At 45.0% G+C, this 22,406-nt stretch overlaps 1 protein-coding gene across 2 annotated transcripts in view; it reads left to right on the forward strand.

Moving 5' to 3' along the window:
* The window catches only part of ACVR2A (activin A receptor type 2A), a 121,537-nt gene that overhangs the window by 84,167 nt on the left and 14,964 nt on the right, over positions 1 to 22,406 (forward strand). For both annotated transcript variants that reach the window (XM_045032127.1, XM_045032126.1), the window contains exon 7: positions 14,162 to 14,307. In XM_045032127.1, coding sequence (XP_044888062.1) covers positions 14,162 to 14,307 — 146 coding nt within the window. The remainder of the gene's footprint in view (positions 1 to 14,161; positions 14,308 to 22,406) is intronic.

A 22,406-nucleotide genomic window follows, 5' to 3' on the forward strand; every position in this document is an offset into this window, starting at 1 on the left:
GTTGGAATCTTCCTGAGTGCGTGCGCCCCACACCCTCCTCAGTTTCTTCTCAACCGTCCTCGGCTGAAGATGGGACTCGGAGCAGTGCTGCCTTCTCTTCCCTGGTATCTATAGGAAACAGTAACAAAGAACATAGAAATAATTATTAATTACTTCCCAGTTGTTTCCCTTCCTTTAGTATAATTACATAGTTAGTTACTTAGTTTAAAAAAAAAAAAAAATCACTTCAGACCTGTCTCTCACTGAGACACTCTCCCCTGCCATTTCTAATTTACAATGCCAGGGGCTTCAGGATTCAAGAGGTGTGTTTTCTGGCACGACTCCATACCAAGGTTGGATGGGCACTCACATTGTGTGAAGTACCTCGCGGAAGCCTACATCCCCGCAAAGTGCCTCTACTGTATGAGCCTCGAGTCGGGGGCTCGGCACGACAGGGACCTGCGGCTTAAAATGCTTCTCATGGAGAAATCCCCGCAGCCGCTTTCGGAGATGGGGAAAGTTAAACCCACTCCCACATCCTCCCCAGCCAGATCGAAACCGGTGGGGAGCGTTGCTTCACCCTCCCTGGAGCGGAGGCAAGAAGCAGAGCAGTCTCATAGGAGAGACTCTAACAAGGGTAAGGGGTCTCCTGGGAGATCCCTACCCTCTGTGCTGACAGCGCCCAAGCTAGGCGCCTCAGCCCCGGATCACGCCTCAACAACGGCTCCCACAGACCGTAGAGGCGAACACAGAAGGATTCCGCGGCACCAAGCGCCTCAGCGTAAAAACAGCCGCGGAGCCGGCTGCGCGCTCTGTCCCGGTGCCGACAAGGACGTCGGCACCGCAAGCCTTAGGGCAAAAAATAGCTGCGACGCCGGCTGCGCGCGCTGCCCCGGTGCCGACAAGGACGTCGGCACCGCAAGCCTGAGGACTAAAAATAGCCGCGGAGCCGGCTATGCGCTCTCCCCGGTGCCGACAAGGATGTCGGCACCGCAAGCCTCAGTAAAAAAAAAAAAAAAAAAAGCCGCGGAGCCGGCTGCATGTTCTGCCACGGTGCCGACAAGGACGTCGGCACCGCAAGCCTCTGGGCGGAAGAAGGGAAGGAGGAAAAAAAAAAAAAAGCCGCGGCTCCGACCGCGTGCTCTGCCCCGGTGCCAGGTAGGACGTCGGCACCGAGCCTGCCTTCCGCCCCTGCACCAACAACAGACCCCCTGCAGGGCACCTCCAACCGACCCACTGCACCGCTCACACTTTCACTTTTGCTTCTTAACATGGCAGCGCAGTCCCACCACCTGAACTGGCTACCTTCACTGAGCGCGAACCTGATCTACAACGGCAAGCAGAGTTCGCCACACCTCCATCTCCTCCCCCACTGGAGCCTTTTTCCACCTCAGGCTAAGGTCCGCAGCCTCCAGCCTCAGTTTCCCTACTTCGCTCCCTATAAATGAGGCACTCTTGGAACCAGCTGACGCTCTCTGCAAACTCCAGCTTCCTTATTACCAACCTGCAGAAAAGCCGAACATAGATACTATGTTCCTGCTAAGGACGCTGACTTCCTATTTTTTTTTTTTTACAACTGAACTCTTTCATTATCAATGCAGTCGCACAAAGAACGAAACAGCCACAATATCAGTCCACCCCGCAAGACATGGACCGTAAACACCTTGACGTATTGTGTCGCAAGGTTCACACATCCTCCACTCTACAATTCTGGATCGCAAACTACCTTGCGCTCCTTGCCAGGCATGACTTTGATGACTACAATAAACTTTTGAATTCGCCTCTTACATTCCAGAGGACAGGACACCGGGCTTTAAATCAATTCTGAGCGAGCGCCAATTGATTTCCAGAACAGCCCTACAAGCCTCTGTAGACACGACAGACACAGCAGCCGTACAACTGCACCGGCTGTGATTATGCGCAGATCTTCATGGCTTTCTGCATCTGGCATCCCTAAAGACCTGCAGAACAAAGTGGAGGACCTCCCCTTTGATAAACATAAACTGTTTTCTTTAAAAAAAAAAAAAAAAAAAAAATACAAAACCACACCTGATGAACTACTTCATACGATGAAAGATTCTAGAGCGACACTGCGCACCCTGGGCATTCACCCATCTCTTCCCAGGGGTCAACGATATCAACGCAAACCTTACCACATAAATAGGAATCGCGCTAGACCCCCTAAGCGCAGACAAGATCAAGCTCAAGCAACCACTTCCCATCCATCTGGGAATAAACAATTTTAAAAGGTTGGTTCAGGGTCTGTGCGACCACTCCTTGATTCCACAGCCTATTTGCCCATTTCGCCACCGCCTCCAGAGTTTCCAACATGCCTGTGAGCAAATTACACAGGACCGCTGAGTCCCCGAGATAGTTCAGTCCGGTTACTCTAGCCCATTCATATCCTATCCTCCTCCCCTTCCCCGTCCCTCTTCAGGGACCCCTCTCATGAGCACCTGCTTCGCGCAGAAGTTGCTTATCTTTTACAGCTAGGTGCAGTGGAGCCTGTGCCAATGCTACATCCAGGGAAAGATTTCTACTCCCATTACTTCCTGACCCAGAAAAGGACTGGGGGCTGGAGGCCTATACTAGACTTACGCCAACTGAACAAATTCGCGAGGATACAAAAATTCAAAATGGTCACACTGGGCACATTAATTCCTGCACTAGATCAAGGGGACTGGTTTTCAGCCCTCAACCCACAGTACGTCTCTTTTCATATATCAATTCATCCAGCTCACAGACGCTTTCTAAGCTTCACAATCGGTCACGACCATCTCCAATATGGAGTTCTTCCTTTCGGCCTCTCCACAGCGCCAGGAGTTTTTTACCTAAATTCTAGCTGTACTCGTGGCTCACCTCCACAAACATGGGGTCACGCAGTTCCCCTACCTGGACAATTGCCTCATCAAGGGCAACTCCTATGGCGAGACACTCCAAGCTACTCTTTCACTATCGCCCTCTTTCACAGCCTAGGCCTCCAAATAAATGCCCAAAAATCCACCCTGACACCTACACAACAGATTGAGTTCTTCGGACCTCATCTCAACTCAATCCAGAGCAGAGCCTTGCTCCCATATCACAGATTCCCCACTATCACGCAGCTCAAACACACGCTCTCTATTCATCCAAGGACACAGGCAAGACTCTGCCTACAGCTCCTTGGTCATATGGCAGCCACTACCTTCATACTCCAGTACGCCAGGCTGCACACGAGATGTCTTCAGGGCTGGCTCAATTCCAATTTCAAACCCAACGGACACACCTTAGGGATGCTGTTAAATCCGCCTCCCAACTTTCTAGCTTCCCTACAGTGGTGGACAAGACCAGAGAACCTCTGCACTAAGGTTTCCTTCCAGAACTGATCCCCAGCACTCGTGCTCACCACGAACGCTTCCCTAATTGGTTGCGGAGCGCATTTAGAGGGACACAGGGCACAAAGCTAGTGGTCTGCATCAGAGTCGCACCTACACATAAATCTCTTATTGTTCAGAGCTGTGAGATGAGCGTGCTTTCATTTTCTTCCCCTCATAAAGAACAAATACCTGCGAGTCTTAACAGACAACATAGCATGTATTACTACATCAACAGACAAGGGGGAGCACGCTCACATTCTGTTTGCATGGAAACCATCCGTCTATGGAATTGGTGTATATAACATTAAATACAGACCACCGCTTCCTACCTGCCAGACTGCCACAACACTACTGCCGACACACTCGGCAGGCACTTCTCGACGGAACACGAATAGGAACTGCACCCCACAATACTTCAACAGCTCTTCTCCCTCTGGGGCACCCCGTCAGTAGACCTCTCTGTCACAACCCAGAACTGAAAATGTCCCCAGTTTTGCTCCAGAGTGGGACTCAGAACTCCATCCCCAGGAGACGCATTCCTCATCCCGCGGAACACCTCTCTCCTGTACGCCTTCCACCAATCCCTCTGCTACACGGGGTTCTTTGGAAGATTGTGGACCATAGGGACCGGGTCATACTTATTGCCCCGGCTTGACTGAGACAGACGTGGTATCCCTACCTACTCTGCATGTCCTCCCGTCACCCACAGGCTCTCCCCAACAGGCCAGATCTCCTTTTCCAGAACAATAGACTGGCTCTTTACCCTGAGCTCCTCAAGCTCCACCTCACAGCGTGGTTCCTTCATGGTTCCAAACCCATGAACTAGCCTGTTCTGAGTGTCTGAATTAGCTGGGGGTTCGTTCAAGCTTGGTATTGAGTGAGGAAAAGACAGGCAGGACCAGGGTAACACTGAAAAGCCAAGTGGCTGCGTTTATTTAGGGATTTCTTTACACCTTGGGCCGGGGGAGGAGGCAGTTTCCAGCTGGGACTCAGATAAACAATGCAAGCAAATTCAAACCAATAACAATGTACTGTATACTGCTCGCCACACCACCAAATAGACAGGCACACCAATCTCTCAAGGTAGGAATTGGGTTCGTCAGGGCGATGCCCGGTGCAACACAGAAAAGAGACCCACGGGCCACTGCCTCAGCCACCCTTGCGTTCACACAGAGGATAAATCCGGAGTGTGGTGCGGCTGCAGCTGGGCAGATTCCACTCACTCAGACCGCGGGGACTGGACCCCCTTGGTCAGCTACTCTCTAAGTAGAGACAGCTCCCAAGTTTAAACACACACACACTGGACACAGACAGAGCAGTGATTCATTCACATAAACAGTTTGCAATTAACAATTCAATAACAATTATAACAATTAAACAAGCTAGCTAGGCGAATGTGCAAATGTACAAGTGTGCAAATGTGCAATTGTTTGGGGCTGGTACCAATTTGGGAAAGGGAAAATGAGAGGCTAACTAGAGTAACTGCCAGAAATTAAAAGACAAATACCGCACTCCAGGAGCAGCTGACCAGCAGAACAGACACCAGGAGCCTGATGAGCCGACCGGGACCAAGTCCAAAGCGAAAAATCCAAAAACCAAAAAATAGATCCAAAAGATAAATCCACAAGATGAAGTTAAACGACACGACACGAGAGCTCTATACCGGGAAGAGACCCTGGCTGAAAGGTTGATCAGACGCTCAGCTAACACGCGGATACTCCACCAAAGAAGACGATGGTCAAGACAAGATTTTCTGGGAGGAAACCTAGTTTTATTGAAAGGTCTCACTCCCTTGTGTCGGTCTCTGATTGGCTCCCTGGTTCCCCCTTCCTCCAGGTTACGAGCTGTTGCCACCCCACGCCAGCAGGATTTGCACACGGCACACTGGGGTAGTTGAGTAAACAAGTTTGACCCTTAGATAACCGGGCCCAAAAAGAGCGGGAAAAATGCACACAGCACCAAAATGTTGCACATGACATCACAAGTTGCTGGGCAGGATCAGGTCTCTGCACACGGCACTAGCCCGACCCTTAGATGACCCAGTAAAAAAAAAAAGGAATGCATACACAACCAGTGTTGCTGGGCAGGATAGCATCTCTGCCCTTTAACAAGAACTTGGTCCAACATGGAGACTGTCTTGTCCTTTGAACAGGTTCAAGATGGCTGTGGACCGACAAGTGGCCATACATAGCCATAACTGTGCAACGGATTGCGACACTGAGCAAGTCCGATATGTCTTCCTGCACAGTAGGATAGACTCCACTCATAAAACCTACCCGCAGAAGTGGAAGAATTTCGCCCTCTGGTGCTTACGTAAGCACTTAGCGCCCAATATGGTAACCCTCCCTATCATTCTAGGCTACCTCTTGGAACTAAAACAAGACGGACATTCGCTCAGCTCCACCAAAGTGCACCTGGTGGCACTTACCACCTTCCATGACCTCTTAGCAGGTTATTCACTCTTTACTCACCCAACCCTAAAACGATTTCTCACAGGCCTGCAAAACCTCTACCCTGAAATTCACCCAATAGCTGCTTCATGGAATCTTAACCTCGTTCTACACGCTCTCATGAAGCCTCCATTCAAGCCCTTGGCTACCTCCTCTCATCTCCATATATCCATGAAGGTGGCTTTCTTAGTTGCCATAACATCGGCAAGGAGAGTAGGTGAAATGAGTGCCCTGATGGCCCACTCTCCCTACACAATCTTCTCCAAAGACAAAGTCACTTTGAGACCACATCCTAAATTTCTTCCTAAAGTGGTATCTACCTTCCACCTCAACCAACCTATATACTTACCTACTTTCTATCCCGAACCTCACAAGACTCCACAAGAGGCAACCCTACATACTCTCGATGTCAGGCGAGCAATTGCCTTTTATTTAGACAGGACTAAACCATTTTGCAAGTCTCCGCGACTCTTTGTTTCCATTACCGGAAAAAAAAAAATCGAACGGTATGGCTATCTCTAAACAACGTCTGTCCAAGTGGATCTCTGACTGCATCAGATCCTGTTACCGTGCGATGAATCTTCAACCGCCTGAAGGCGTTAGAACTCATTCCACTAGAGCCATGTCGGCATCCATTGCCTTCTTACACAATGTTCCCATTCCTGATATCTGCAAAGCGGCTACTTGGTCATCTGAACACATGTTTGCAAAACACTGTGCTCTAACGCAAAACACCACGGCAGACACAATAGTAGGTCATACAGTACTATCTTCATTACTCCCTGCCGTATCTCCAAAGTCCCACCAACCGTAGTGGGTACTGCTATACATTCACCTAGAGTGGAGCACCCACAGGGACAGCACTCGAAGAAGAAGAGAAAGTTACTCACCTTGCAGTAACTGAGGTTCTTCGAGATGTGTGTCCCTGTGGGTGCTCCACTCCCCGCCCTCCTCCCCTCTACTTTGGAGTACTAAGATTACTCTCCATGGTAGAGAAGGAACTGAGGAGGGTGTGGGGCGCACGCACTCAGGAAGATTCCAACTAGACGGGAGATACCATCTGGGTGCGTGCGCCCCAACCAGGCACTGCTACCGAAAATCTCCGATGGACAGCGCCAGGATGCACCGTCACCTAGAGTGGAGCACCCACAGGGACACACATCTCGAAGAACCTCAGTTACTGCAAGGTGAGTAACTTTCTCTTCCTCTCACCCCCTTCCCCATCCAAAAAACCAAGCCAAACCAAAACAGGTTTTGTCCTAGTAGAGAAGCTGTAAAAGTCACTGGCATTGATCCTTGCCAGAGGAAGATGTTTTCTAAAACAACATAAAAATATAATTTTATCAGTGTTTCACTCTGATTGTGGGCCTTCCTAATGAAGTAGGTCTTCAAAAGTTTTTTAACCAATGCCCATCAATTGAATAGAGTCTCGTATATGAAATTTTTATTACGAATTTAAATGGTTTTCTGTATGGAAAAATCCCTACAATAAGAAATATCAAAGTGTACGTATAGCATTATTGTTACTACTGCCCCATCTAGCTTTTGTGATGTAACTTACATTTCTTGTAGTAGAATAAAAATATTTTCAGACATTTTTAATATTAGGACTTGTAAAATTAAAGCAGTGGTCTAATAGCATAAATAGCTAAGGGGAAATCGAGTGCTTTGCTATGAACCACGTAAAGTTAGGAAGGTTATTTCCTGTATCAGTCTTATAAAAATAATTATTCAATATATAAAGATTTTACATAATGTAAATGAGAAAATTGATTTTTGCTGTGTCATAGTCAGTATTTACAGTTTGGTACAACACCTCAGTCCTAACAAATACATCCATCAGGTTAAATGTAGCTTTTGATTCTAGCTTTTGCTTTGGTTACTGTAAAGCTTTAAACAAAACAGCTACCTCACATTTTTTATACCAATCTATTAAATTTATTTATGCATGTTATATCAAACTAAATCAACAGATAAACATTTCCCTTTCTAAAAGGATATGGTCTACTTAATCGCTCATATCTGAATTTTTTTTAAACTACTGTTATCTCTTAATGACCAAGATTATTCTCATTGAAGAACAGGAGAGAGAATTTTCTTTTCCCCCCCAATTTTTGTACGTTTCTCAGCATTTGGTTTGTTAGCAATTCAGTTCTTCGAGTGATTGCTCATGTCAATTCCATTCTAGGTATGCACGCACCCATACGTGCGGTCGTCTGAGGTTTTTGTTATAGCGGTATCCATAGAGGCTGTGGCACTCTTAAGTGCTGCGCTCATGCATTGGTATATGAAGTGCCGCCAACCCTACACCCTCTCAGTTCCATCTTACTGCCTGTGGTGGTTAGGAGCACCTTTTCCGCACCTAGCAAGGGCTAGCGGTTTCGTTGTTATTGTCTTCAAGCCTTAGGGCCTTGTAAATAGTTTATTTCTAGTACAGTAACTCCTTGCTTAAAGTAGTTATTATCCTGGAAAATGCTACTTTAAGCAAAACAATGTTAAGCGAATCCAGTTTCCCCATAAGAATTCATGTAAGGGGGGGGGGGGGGGGGCTTAGGCTCCAGGGAAATTTTTTGGCCAGACCCCCCCCATACACACGTGTGTGTGTGTGTATGTATATGTGTATATATATGTGTGTATGTGTGTATATATATATATATATAATGTGTATATATACAATATAGTTTTAAACAAACAATTTAATACTGTACACAGCAATGATGATTGTGAAGCCTGTTTGAGATGGTGGAGTCAGAGGGTGGGATATTCCAAGGGAATGCCTTACTGCTAAATGATGAACTAGCACTCAGCTGAGCCCTCAAGGATAACACGTTAATATAGCCTCACACTCTACAAGGCAGCACAAAATGGAGGGAGGGGAGACAGCATGGCAGAGAGAGAGGTGCATTGCCCCCTTAAGTACACTGACCCCACTCTGAATACACTGTTCAGCAAATGAGACAGCAACTGCTGCCAGCAAGCTACCTCCTTCTTGAGCCCGGTCGTGTCCCGTCCTGTCCCCCCAGCTCTGTGGAGTTGGGGTAAAGGAATGGGGAGGGGGACACCCTGACATTAGCACCTCTTCTTCCTTCCCTCTCCCCCTCACAGCAAGCAGGAGGCTCCCAGGAGCAGCTCCAAGGCAGAGGCCAGGAACAGCAGCACATGGCAGTGGGGGGAGGAACAGCCAAACTGCCAGGCAATTGATAGCCTGCTGGAGAGCTGCTGCACAGGGAACTTAACGGGGGGCTGCCAGTCCACCCTGGTTCCAAGCCCCCACCCGCTAGCTCCAACAGGTTACTCTTTCTGCAAGCAGTGGACAAAGCAGGCGGCTGCCAAACAATGTGATAAGGGAGCATTGCCCAACTTTAAACGAGCATGTTCTCTAATTGATCAGCAATGGGATGACGTTAAGTGAGGAGTTACTGTAGCTAGTGTTTGAGTAGTGATTAAGTAGTGTAGTTAGAAGTTAGAGCCCCAGCAGGGACTTCTCCCCAGGCGTGCATGCCCCAGTCTCCAGGTTTTAAGCCCTGCTTGGACTGTAAATGGCCTATGCCTGTTAGTGACCCCCATAGCCTGAAGTGCTTGAGGGAATCACATATGAGGGACAAGCATCACATCTGTAAAAACTTTTGACCCAGGACGCAGAAAGAGCACATCATCCATTTGAAGGCCCTCCTCGTGGAGTCTGCTTTCTATCTGGCTTCCGAGCCTTCCCAGCTAGACTCTTACCCCCCCCCCCCCAGTACTTCAGCCTTGGTGCGTAGTGCACCCCCAGCTCCAGGCTCTGCCTGGCATCACTCTCTGTTGCCAGTGCCCAAAAAGAAGTCCAAGAAAGTCCATGGGGTATCGGGCAAAGGACCCAGTTTAGGCTGCCAGCCAACACTGGAGCCGCATGGACCTGTCACCCCAAGGGGGCCGCACTCTTGGGAGTGGTAGGGAACCCAGGCTCCTCCAGAGCAGAGGCCGCGTGTGTCACTGGAAGTGGCAAAGGCTCACTGACCATCTAGAAAGCCATCTAGACCCCCGCAAAGGGCAAGTGAGCACATCCCCAGAGCCGAGACAACGCTCTCTGTCTCTGTGCTGCAGATCGTCTTGGGGGGAGGTGCTGGTCATTGTATCACCAGCACCATTCGCCCTCCTGCCGGTCGTCTTATCGGCATGGATCCCCATCCCCCGCACTGTGGGAACAGTCTTCGTTGCGATACCAGTCCCACCACCCTGTACTGGTCCTATTTAAAATGCTGGTCTCTAGTGGCAATGGTTAGTTGCCAGATGCAGGCATCGACAGCACCACCGTGGTCTTGGGAAGAGGATTCCTCCAGCACGGAGAGGGAATCCAGCCCCTCATTGAGGCATCACCAGCATGACTGGGCACCCAAGGCTGTGTCAACTTCTGTGATGTCAGCTTTGCAACATGGCCATTGGCCAGCACAGTGGCCCGACTGGAGTACGTGGGGCATGCCTGTGATGCCAGTGCCCTCTCTGACGCCTCAGAGTAACAGCTGACGGCACCACTGGCACCAGACTCAGTGCACAAAGTGCACTCAAAGGTCGGGGTAGAAGAGTGAGTGCCCACCGCAAAACCCTTTTCCCTTGCGGAGAATGATGCCCTGGGGACTCCCCCAGTGGTCCAGTCGTCATCCTCATCCCTGGACAAGATGATGGCGGGGCCCTTGCATGCTAACCCCCAAGATAACTTCAAGGAGTACCAGGCCCTGCTTTGACGGGTGGCCAAGAACTTGGGCCTGGAGATAGAGGAGATGGTCTGTGTTCAGTGTGCTCTTGGTGTCTATCCTTGTCAATGTTGCACTACTCGTGGATGATGGACTCTTAAAAATAGCCAAAGCTCTCTGGCAATCCCCATCATCCATCCCTCCCACCTCCAAGAGGGCTGAGAGAAAATACTTCATCTCAGCCAAGGGGTTTGAGTACTTGTATACTCACTCGCCTCCAGGCTTGCTGGTCGCCTCTGCAGCCAATGAGAAGGCCAACCGGGGCACACCAGTTCGACCCCCAAAAATGAACAGGCAAAGAGGCTGGACCTTTTTGGGAGGAAGATTTATTCAATGGCTAGCCTTCAGTTCCTGGTGGCAAACCACCGGGCTCTGTTGGGCAGATACTTCAACTTATGGAACTCCCTCTGAAGTTTGAGTCCTTGCCCCAGGACTTGGTCCAGGAGTTTGGTACCCTGGTGGAGGAGGGTACTGCAGCAGCGAGGTGTTCCCTCCAAAATGGCATGGGACACGGACGACTTGGTGGCGAGGGTGGTTGCAATGGCGGTGGTCGTGAGGTGCAGCTCCTGGCTTCAGTCCGTTGGCCTGTCCCAGGAAATGCAGGCCTCAATTCAAGATCTCCTGTTTGATGGGAATGGTCTCTTTTGTGGGGCAGACTGATGCAAGGCTGATTAGCCTAAAGGACACTTCGGGTGACCCCTTGCTTTCTGGGTCTGCATATGCTGCAATTGGTGAGGAAACAGTTCTGGCTGTGACCACCAAGGCCTTGGCAGCCTTGACAGGTCTGCAAGGATACAAGATAGAGACATAAGCTTTAGTTGTTGCCACCCTTCCTCCTCCCGCTCACCCGTGCAACTCAGTCTGGCAAAGCACCCTGTAGGCTATAAGCATTCATTTTGAAGGTGCTCCTGCTGCAGGTGATCCTGGATTATCTTCTGCACCTCAAACTCCACGGATTGTCCCTGTCATAGATCAGGATCTGCCTGGATGTTATTTTGGCCTTCCACCTCTGTTCCAAGGCAGGTCAGTCTTCGCTCATGACATGACAGCCCTGTTTTTGAAAGGTCTGGAGCGTCTCTACCTTCATGTCCAGGATCCTGTCCCTCCCTGGGACTTGAATCTTATGCTGTTGTGGCTCATGGGGCCTCCTTTCAAGCCTCTGGCTTTCTGCTCTCCTTCTCTCCTGGAAGGTTTCATTCCTGGTTGCCAAAACATCTGCCTGAAGGGTGTCTGAGATCAGGGCTTTTAGTTCAGAACTGCTACAGTATTCTACAAGGTTAAGGTCCAGCTGTGACCACACCCAGCGTTCCTGTCCACGGTAGCTTCCCAGTTTCATACTGACCAGGACATATACTTACCTATCTTCTTCCTGAAGCCTCATAAATCAGCAGAGGAATGCAGGTTACATGCCCTGGACGTCAAGAGAGCATTGGCCTTCTACATTGATAGGACAAAGCCATTTCACAAGTCAATGCAGCTGTTTGTTGTGGTGGCAGACAGGATGAAAGGTTAACCAGTGCCTGATAAGAGGATTTCATCCTGGATCATGGCCTGTATCCACTACTGCTATGAACTGATGAAAGTGCTTCCACCGGCAATCATGATGGCACACTGGACTAGAGCATAAGTGTCATCAGTGGCCTTCCGGCACAGGTGCCGCTCCAAGAGCAGCTACCTGGTCATATGTCCACACGTTCATGTCTCATTATGTACTTACTCAGCAAGCTTGAGATGATGCTGGCTTTGGCAAAGCAGTGCTACAAGCCACACAGCCATGAACTCCGAGCCCACTTCCATGGATACTGCCTGAGTGTCACCTAGAATGGAATAGACATGAGCAAGCACTCAGAGAAGAAAAAAGTTACCTACCTTTTGTAACTGTGCTTCGAGATCTGTTGCTCATGTCCATTCAGTTACCCACCTTCCTGCCCCTCTATTGGACTTGCTGGCAAGAAGGAACTGAGAGGGCATAGAGTCAGCGGCGCCTAATATATCAACTCATAAGCGCAGCACTCAAGAGACTGTCATAGCCAACACTACGGATACCGCTAAGGCAAAAATCTCTGACGACAGTGCACGTGAGCCTGCACATACCTAAGATAGAATGGACATGAGTAACACATCTCAAAGAACAACAGTTACGAAAGATAGGTAACCGTTTTTTCCCCTTGAGCAGTCAATCCATTGTCCCCTTTTGTCTTGGCTTCACTCACAGCAATAAGTGAATCACAGACACTTCTCTGGTTTTTAAAAAGTGATATTTAAAACCCAAAAAGTTGGCATGGGATTCAAGAGTAGTGTAGTATCTGAAAATATTTTTAACTCGTTTATAATTTGACTAAATTTGTAGTTCATAATATGAGAAAAGGTAAAGAAACGATCTCTCTCATAGATCTTCTCACTCTATATTAAAAAGGGGGGGGAAAAGGCTCTGAATATAAATGTAATGCTTGTGAGAAAGTACATGCATGATGCTTGGGGGTGGATCCACAAAACTCTTGACTTTGTGCCCAGAAAATCGAATCACCCTGTTTTGAAAGCAAAGAAATTCCAGCATTTATCTCCAGCAGTGTGTTTAAATTGTAATATCTAATTTTTTTCTTTGTTCTTTTACAGAATAGTTTCTTAATATCTATCATAAATTGTCTTCCTTCATCTCTAGTCTTTTTAGTTTAAAAATTTGCACATTTGACTCCCATTTATTTAATCTCCTAATAAATGAGGATCAATGACAAAAGACATTTTTCACATTTTTTTAAAATTTTATTAAATTGTTTGGTTATTGTGTGAAATATAGATATATCCTGTAAGTGTTTATTGTGTTAAGAGATGACCAATTGGATTGGAAATTATACCTTTTTTCTAAATACCAACAGATTATACAGTAGAACCTCAGCGTTACAAACACCTAGGAAATGAGGTTGTTCATAACTCTGAAATGTTCATAACTCTGAACAAAACATTATGGTTATTTCAAAACTTTTTACAACTGAACATTGACTTAATAAAACTTTGAAACTTTACTATGAAGAAGAAAAATGCTGCTTTTAACCATCTTAACTTAAATGAAACAAGCACAAAACAGTTTTCTTACCTTGTCAAATCTTTTTTAAACTTTCCGGGTTTTTAGCAAAAAGAACGAGGAGTACTTGTGGCACCTTAGAGACTAACAAATTTATTTATGCTTAAATAAATGTTAGTCTCTAAGGTGCCACAAGTACTCTTCGGTCTTTTTGCTGATACAGACTAACTGACTACCACTCTACAACCTTACTTTTTAGTAGTTTAACACAGTAATATACGTATTTGTGGTTTTTGGAGTAGGGGGGGTGAAGGGTTTTTTTTGGGTTTTGTCTCTGCTGCTGCCTGATTGTGTACTTTCGGTTCCAAAAGAGGTATTTGATTGACTGGTCGGTTTGTAACTCTGAAGTTCTGCTGTACCTGTAATCATGCATGATATATATATATATATATATATATATATATATATATATATATATATATATATATATATATATAGAGGTTTATGAAACAGATATGATTCTTTGTATCTGTGTTCTAAGTACACTTTATCATTAAGAAAATCTCTCCTTAAGGGGAAATAATACTGAGATTTACTTTAATTGTTTTTCCCTCCACTGTACAGGGTTCATTAACTGACTTTCTCAAGGCAAATGTGGTTTCTTGGAATGAGCTGTGTCATATTGCCGAAACTATGGCTAGAGGTTTGGCTTACCTTCATGAGGATATACCAGGTCTGAAAGATGGACATAAACCTGCTATATCCCATAGGTATACTATATTTCAGATATTGCCTGTTATCTCATGTATTAAGCTTTAGCTTAATCTTGTGTACAGATATAGAACTATATGGCTATGAAATACTTTATAATAGCTAAAATAAACATTTAAAATCAGATTAATAAATAAAACAGCACTGCAACTTTGCACTTTCAAGAAAAATCTGTTCTAAATAACTTTTTAAAATTTTTTAAATTTTGAAATGCAGCTGTTTAAACTACAAGTTAATGTGTCTGATTTAAAGAGTTCTGTGGTTATAAAATGTAAAGTGAATTACTACTGAAAATCATACAGTTACCCTCAATGTGAGAGATCCAGTAAGCTGCTTAGAAAGCAGATCACATATATTTCATCTGTCTCCATGTCCAGGTGACTACGTTGTATCTACAGGATGAGAATAGATACTTAATGCAAGTATTTCAGTACACAGTCAAGTCTACTTTGCATTTATTATAGTACCTACTCAGTTCCCTATACTTGAGGTTATGCATATACCTGGAACTCAAAAGTAATTAGGCCTTGTTCTGTACCACTGATGTCTAATGTGAGTTTTATCATAGACCTATGTGAGGATCAGAGCCTTAAACCACCACCTGAGTTCTGTGTGGGTGGAGCCCTGAACTTGTCTGGAGTCAAATTTGACTTCAGTGGGTCTGTTCAACTGCTTAAAGTTAGGTATGTGCTTAGTTGGGTTGGGAAGCGGTTGGGAAACTCCTTGCAACTCTTAGAGGTATGTTGACTCTACTCCCTATTCCTAGTTAATCCACCTTCCTACAGTTCTGAAAGCAAATGTAAGTGTTAGTATTTTCTATTGGTTCCCTTTATAATTATACCCAGATAAAAAACTTGGCTGAAAAACTTAGGTGAAAATAAGAATACAAAGCAGTAACTTAAAGATACCTATGTCCCTATGCTTGAGGTTAGAATAGAATTAAGATATGATTTAAACCTAAAAATTTGAAAGTACAGAATTTCACAAAGTACCCCAAAATCTTAACTATACCTCCTTTAATGATATCAATTAACCTTTCATTTTTCCCCTCTATTCCTTTAATGCCTGCTTTGTAAGATGTACTTTGGGATCAGGAGGCTGTGTCCCATCCCTTCCCCTCCCCCCCCCTTTTTTTAAACTTGAGTGCACAGTTCATGACTTAACTTTTGAACAGTCACTATCTTTGTACAGTTTGTAGGTGAACTGCTGAGAATACGCATCACTATTGGTCTGCTATCTCGATTGTGTACATGCTAGCTCCAAGTATGGCCTGTAGATTGTCTGATATTACAGAACTGTGATCTAATTGGAACACCTTCTAGAAAGTGGTGAGCACTTCAAAGAATCAGGTCCCTATTTAGCAGTTGGAATGACTGCCCATATTATCCTATTTCATTTAATCAGGAATTTGGAAAGTAGGCTTTTTGTGGAGTGTGACAGTAACAGTTGGTGTCCTGGTCCTTGACTAGGGCTCTTAAGCACTACAGTAATAGAGATAATAAGGCTAAAGTTGGTACAACCACTTAATATCAGTGGGACTATTCAAAGTGTGTAAAGTTAAGCATGTGCGTAAGGCTTTGTAGCATCTGGGCCCAACGTCTAGGGAATAAATATCCCGTAGAAATTTTTTTTTTTCAAATGTTTGCAGTTACTGGAGGTTTATCCTAGCTCTAGATTTCCTAGCTCTTAAGGGTTTTTACCCTGAAGTTATTGAAATGTACTCTTCACTGTCAGAAAATTGGGAGTTTTGAGGGGCTAGGGAGTTGGTGAGAGTGGGATGCAGAGAAGTGGGGAGTTGGTCTGGAAACTCACTCTTAAAACTAGTGTGAATATGTGACTGGTGTGAGGTGCGAGATGATTAAGACATGGCATGAAGCTAAAGTGGTTTCTTGCACCATTTGTATGATATACTCCCAGTGTAGTTACTATGTACATATTTACATGAGTAATGTCTTAAACCAGTCTTTCCCAAACTCTTGAAAGTGACACCCTGCTTCAGGAAATAAAACCAATCCCATCTCACTGTAGGATGGTATGAAAGGGCTATCCACTTTAATTCATACATTTTTTGCTCTGCCATCCACTTTGGGAAATATTGATATAGGTCTTCATCATGTATTTCCTCCTCCTTTCTCGCATGGTTTTAGCAGTGAAATAATTAAGTGTTGCTATTTAAAATATTAACGGGGAACCTGAATTGCCATCAACTTAAATGGGCAGTTCACACCACAGAGCTATTGTTTCAGACATTCTGGCAGATAGATGATTCTTTATCTGTTACTGCTTACTTCACATTTTGAAGATTTTCCTTGCAATCTAAGACTGAATTTAAAATAAAGAAAGAAAACCACCACTCTGGAGAGCAAATGAGATATTGGAGTGTTCCCCTGAACTAGTCTTTTCCTAGTTGGCATGCTCCACGCTTTGGGGAAACACTGTCTTAAGAAGTTTCTTTTGGGTAAATTAAGAATTTTCAAAATTGGTACATGTATCATATATTGGTACATGGTACATATATAAAGATGCTATTTATTATCTAAACACTTTATCTTGATATATTTTAATTTAATAAAAAGTACTGAATCAGTTCCATATATAAGCAGGGCATTTGTGCTGCTTTTATAAGCCAATTGATACATGTCTAACATGTCAAACTTGTGCATTCTAATCTTTAGTGGTCCTATAAGATTGTAGTGTGTGGAGTTCTCTTTGTGTTTGTCAGACTTAATTATTTAGTTAAAGGAAAATGGAAAAATGATTGGCGATCCCTCGATTCGAGGATGTCTCTACCACAGATTTACATATGGGTCCTGAGATGACTCAGGAGTCCGATCCTGGAACAGCAAATCCACCCACAGTAGGTACAGACATTTTGTGGCAGGCCAGTGGCCTGCTGGGAGGAAGTTGTATCTTTTTCTTTCCTCCTCTCTTTTTCCTTTCAGCTTCAAGGGCCACGCCCTTCTCCTCGAAACAGGCTACTGCCTGATGAAGGTGCCATTGGGGTCGGTTGGTGGCTTGCTCTTCCCAGCTTGGCCACATCAGTTTTCTTAAGATACGCTTTCAGTGTGTCTTTGTAGTGTTTCCTCTGATCACGACAGGATCTCTGACCATGTGTGAGCTGAGAGTAGAGGACTTGTTTTGAGAGGCGAGAGTCTGGCATCTGCACACAATGTTCAGCCCAGTGAAGTTGGTGCATGAGGATCATTGCGTCAATGCTGGTGACGTTGGCTTCAGCAAGGATGCTGGTGTTAGTGTGGCAATCTTGCCACTTGACGTGAAGGATCTTCTGGAGGCATCATTGATGATACCTCTCCAAACTCTTGAGGTGCTGTCAATAGGTCACCCAGGTTTCACATCCATAGAGGAGTGCAGGAACAACAACTGTAATACAGACCTGGATCTTGGTGTCCTGCCCTAGGTCACAGTCCGTGAAAACTTGTCGGAGCAATTTCCCAAAGGAAGCACTTGCGCACTGGATCCTGTGCCGGATCTCTGTCAATTTCTGCAATTTGGGAAAGTTGGCTACCGAGGGAGTAGAAGTGCCCAACTGTCTCCAAAGTCTGACCCTAAATGGTGATTTGTGGTTAGTAATATGTAATGCCTGAAGCAGGCTGATAGAACACTTTAGTCTTCTCAGTATTGAGTGGGAGTCCTAGGCTTCAGTCAGCTTGTGCAAGAAAATCCAGTATGGACTGAAGGTCATTCTCAGTGTGAGCGAGGATGAAGTCATCGGATGACAGAGTCAAAGGCCTTTGTCAAGTCGATGAAAGCCATGTACAGGTTATGATTTTGCTCTGGAGATTTTTCCTGGATTTGGCATGCAACATCAGTTGTCCCGTGGGATGGTCTAAAACCACTCTGAGATTCCAGCAATATTTTCTCAGCAATGGGAAGTAATTGGTTTAAGAGGATATGGGCAAGAATTTTCCCTGCTGTAGATAGCAAGGCAATGCATTGATAGTTTCCACACTCTGACTTATCTCCTTTCTTAAAGATTGTAACAATGTTAGCATTTCTCAAGTCTTCTGGAATCTTCTAATTTTACCAGATATGAAGAAAAAGTTTGTGGAGCTTCCCTACCAGTTCTTCACCTCCAAATTTGTAGACTTCAGCTGGTATGCCATCTGGCCCTGCTGCCTTGTTGTTCTTAGTTTGCATAATGTCTCATGTTACTTCTTCGAGGGTGGGTGGGGGGATCAGCAAGATATTCTCTTTCATGTCTTTTGAGCTATAGATTCGATATTGGCATCAGAGACAGTTGACTCACGGTTCAGGAGTAACTCAAAATGCTCCTTCCATCTGGCTTTGGCTTTGCTGTCCTTAAAATATGTTGACCCATCTTGGGCTCAGAGTGGTGTGGGTCCATGGGATCCTGGGCCATAAATGGCCCTTATTACCTGACAGAAAATCATGTCACGTTTATCAGCATAAAGCTCAATCTCCTTGGCCTTTTCTCACCACAACTTATTTTTGATGTCACGGATTTTCATTTGAGCTTCAGCCTTGAGTTACTTATGACTTTCTTCTGCTGGTGTGATATGTTGTTTTGCCACATGTGATGAGCTTTTCTTTTCTGGTCAAGCAGGCCCTGAATCTCAGCATCATTCTCATCAAACCAGTCTTGATGATGGCGGGTGACATAGCCAATGGACTTGACACATGCTGAGAGAATGGCCCTCTTTAATCCCTTCCAGAAATTTTCATTATTGTTAGCTGTAGGCATAGCGGCAAACTTATCTTGGAGACACTGCTGAAGTTTCTTCTGAGTCACTATATCGTCAAGGGACTTGACATTGAATTTCTTTTGTATTGATTTTTGCCTGCTTATGATGCCTTGAGACAATCTGGAAATTCATGATTGATCTAACAAGGCGATGGTCTGTCCAACAGTCACTAGTTACATGCATGGCCCTCATGATGTGGACATCCTTCCAATCTCAAGCTCTAACAATAACAGTGAAGAAGGTGCCAATGCCTGGAGTGAGGGTGTCTCCAGGTGGTCTTATACTTCTCACTTTGTCTAAAGAGGGTGTTTGTAACGAACACACCATGTTCTACACATTTGCTCAGGAGGAAGATGCCATTGGAGTTACCCTTTCCTACTCCTTCTCCAATAGTGCCATTCCAGAGATCTGACTCCTGCCCGACTCTAGCGTTAAAATCTCTGAGGAGAATGATCTCCTCCTCCTCCTCCTCTTTGGGAATGTTGGTCAAGACTCTGTCAATATCTGTATAGAATTGTTCCTGGATATCCTCGATAGAATCCAGCGTTGGGGCATATGCACTGATGACAGCAGGAAACTGGTGGTTGCTGAGCTCAAGACTAAGTCATAAGATGTTTATTGATTCCTACACGAAATTTTATAAGCTGACTGACAAATTTTATTCCTGATTGCAAAACCGACACTATGAATGCGCCTGTACTCTGCAGATTTTCCTTTCCAGAAAAAGGTGTAGCCTCCACCTTCTCTCAGTTGACCTTCATCTGGGTGCCTTGTCTCACTGAGGGCAGTGATGTTGATGTAATATCTCACAAGTTCCCTGGTGACAATAGCAATTCCTTCCAGCTGTACGTTATCTTTGAATGTTCGCACCCTGATGGATAACAAAGTAGCAAAAGTCAGTCTTTTTATAGCTTCACAGACAGAGTGATCCCATTGGATGCAGTAATCCAGCCAGCAGTGTATGAGACAGCCTAGGTTTAGGGCAACTTTTCTAACCCTCTCACCATGTGGGGTAGCAGAGGGGATCCTAAAGAGGACTTCTCAGGTGCAATAGTAGCTGCCGAATTGCACCCCTGACTCAGTCCAGGTGCCAGACGACCATCTAACTATCGCCGCCTATGTGCAGATTCATGGATAGGGATTGCCAGATTCACTAATCCTGTCCCCGTCACCACTAGTCCATCGCCACAGGGCTTGGAAGATTGGAAAGATCTTATTTCCCGTGGTAGAAGCTTGCGCATGACTTCCTTTAACGTGGAGAAGCTGGTGCGGCTACGACGACCACATGATCATGACAAGTGGGACCCGGTGGTAGGGAAAGTCCGGGATGATTGGAGATCTCCATTTGCTGCAGCCTTCATCCGCTTTCACGGCCATTGAGATCCAAGGACCTTCTTCCACCTGATCTACTGTTGAGGACTTGGGGGAATTGGACTGTGCTTTGTCTGGGATCTCCCTCAGACCTGTTCGCCTTGGGAGACCCTACCAGGAACATGAAGCTCCCAGCACCTTAGCTCTGAGGATCATTGGAATATGCAAGCCCCTTCACCACAACAAGGTGACAGTCCCCAAAGAAGAATGGAAAAATAAAACTAGTATGCAAATACTTGTATTTTCAAAACTTTGTGGGAATTTGTTGACAAATACAAATAACCTTGTCCCTTCAGTCTCTGTCTCTCTCCCTTATAAGATTGTTTCCCCTGTTATCTTCAGTGGATGTGCTGTTTTGAAGTTGTGATTTTTTTCTGTTAAAAAGTTTAGCCTTTTTAAGATGCCAAAAGCAACTTAGATGCCTGCAAGGACATGCCGAAACAATCGCCTGTGGGATGCAGAAGCCTTTTCAGAAGCAGGGGGTTTTGTTTGCAAGTACTCTAACAATTATTACCTTCAATAGCCTGAATGCTTTTTGAAAAGACGCACACGAATCTCTCTCTCTTTAAACAGCTCCCATTTTGAAGAAATAAAAAATTAAGTTCCAGGACTGTCATGGCAGCATTGAAAAAGAGTAAGGTAAAGAAAAGGAGGCTGAATTTTGAGGAAGGAAGAAATCTGTTAGTTTCCTGCAAATCAAATACTCCTAGAAAAGCAGTAGAAGGATACTTGAAGAGGACAAAGGGCAATGTTTTACTACCTCCTTGCACAACATACATTTTATATTCAGTGTGCCCAATTTTTTTAGCCCTAATAGTGTTATAATTGATATTTTAATTACAGAAAAAAATCTCCTTATTCTGCTCCCATGTTCAGATGAAAATCACCACTTCTAGTCTGAGAGCAAGCATGAGAATTTTTAGCTTCAAAGGTTGTTTTTGCTCCTAGTTTTCTGAAAAATCATTAATCTGGAAAAGGTCTGATAATAGAAATATCTCTACCTAACCAGATAAGTTGATTTACAGGATATGTTCTGGTGATCATGGTTGGTGGAGGTGATATATTTTCAATTTTTGCATATTTAAATAATGATCCTAGTCGGCTAATCAGCATGGTGTAATCAGTATCTGTAGCTATATTGTAAAATGTTCTTAAAATTACCTAAATGCATGTTTACACAAGCCCAAACATATTTTTACCCTTCAAACAAAATAAGCAGTACCTCTCATAAGTTTGATTTTGAATAGGCATGTCGATAAAAGAAAATGTGAATAGATACTCAAGTAAATGTCACCCTTGGAGTTCCTCTATGTTCGTAGGAGCTGATCATCAGTCCTGTGTCCCCATTGCTATCCTTCCAAATTGGAACAAGCAAATGGGTCTCTCTCTTTAGAACTGATTGCTGAATTGTAACCCCTTGTATCAATGAAAGATATTCTCTTCTGTTGCAGAGTTCAGAGCTACCGCTGCAGTGCTCCTAGCTGCAGTTGATCCAGGCATTAAAAGCCCATAACTAAAAATTGAACATGGATCAAAATACCACCATGCTTATCTTTTTAAGTCATCTGCCCTTATTACTTTTCTGACTATCACTCTGTCCAGCATGCCTGCTTTCTAAGAGTTTTCATATCATGTTGGTTTACTTTTTGGCAAAGTTTTACTACTGATAACACTACAGAATTGATGGAGGTATGGATAATAAGCAGGTGTGCAGTCTGTCTGGATGGTGATCAGATTTTTCAGCTACAATAAGTTCTGATTGTATAACGTGAAACTTCTTTGGAAGTGGTATAATGAGAGAAGAAGTAGTTACCGTTGAGCTCAGTTCTGGGAAGGAAGAGAGCTGCCCATTGGGGCTCAGGGAGAGCAGTATCTGAAAGGTCTAGGCCACCCAAATGGGGAGTAGTGCTGGGAGCTGCTGGGAGTCTGCTGCTGCTGAGTGAATAAGCAGCAATTTCCTCTATATGGCGATATTGCTCTGTAATCTTGGAGAATCTGGAGAC

The sequence above is a fragment of the Mauremys mutica genome, chromosome 10 (assembly GCF_020497125.1).
Source record: "Mauremys mutica isolate MM-2020 ecotype Southern chromosome 10, ASM2049712v1, whole genome shotgun sequence".
Taxonomy (NCBI): Eukaryota; Metazoa; Chordata; order Testudines; family Geoemydidae; genus Mauremys; species Mauremys mutica.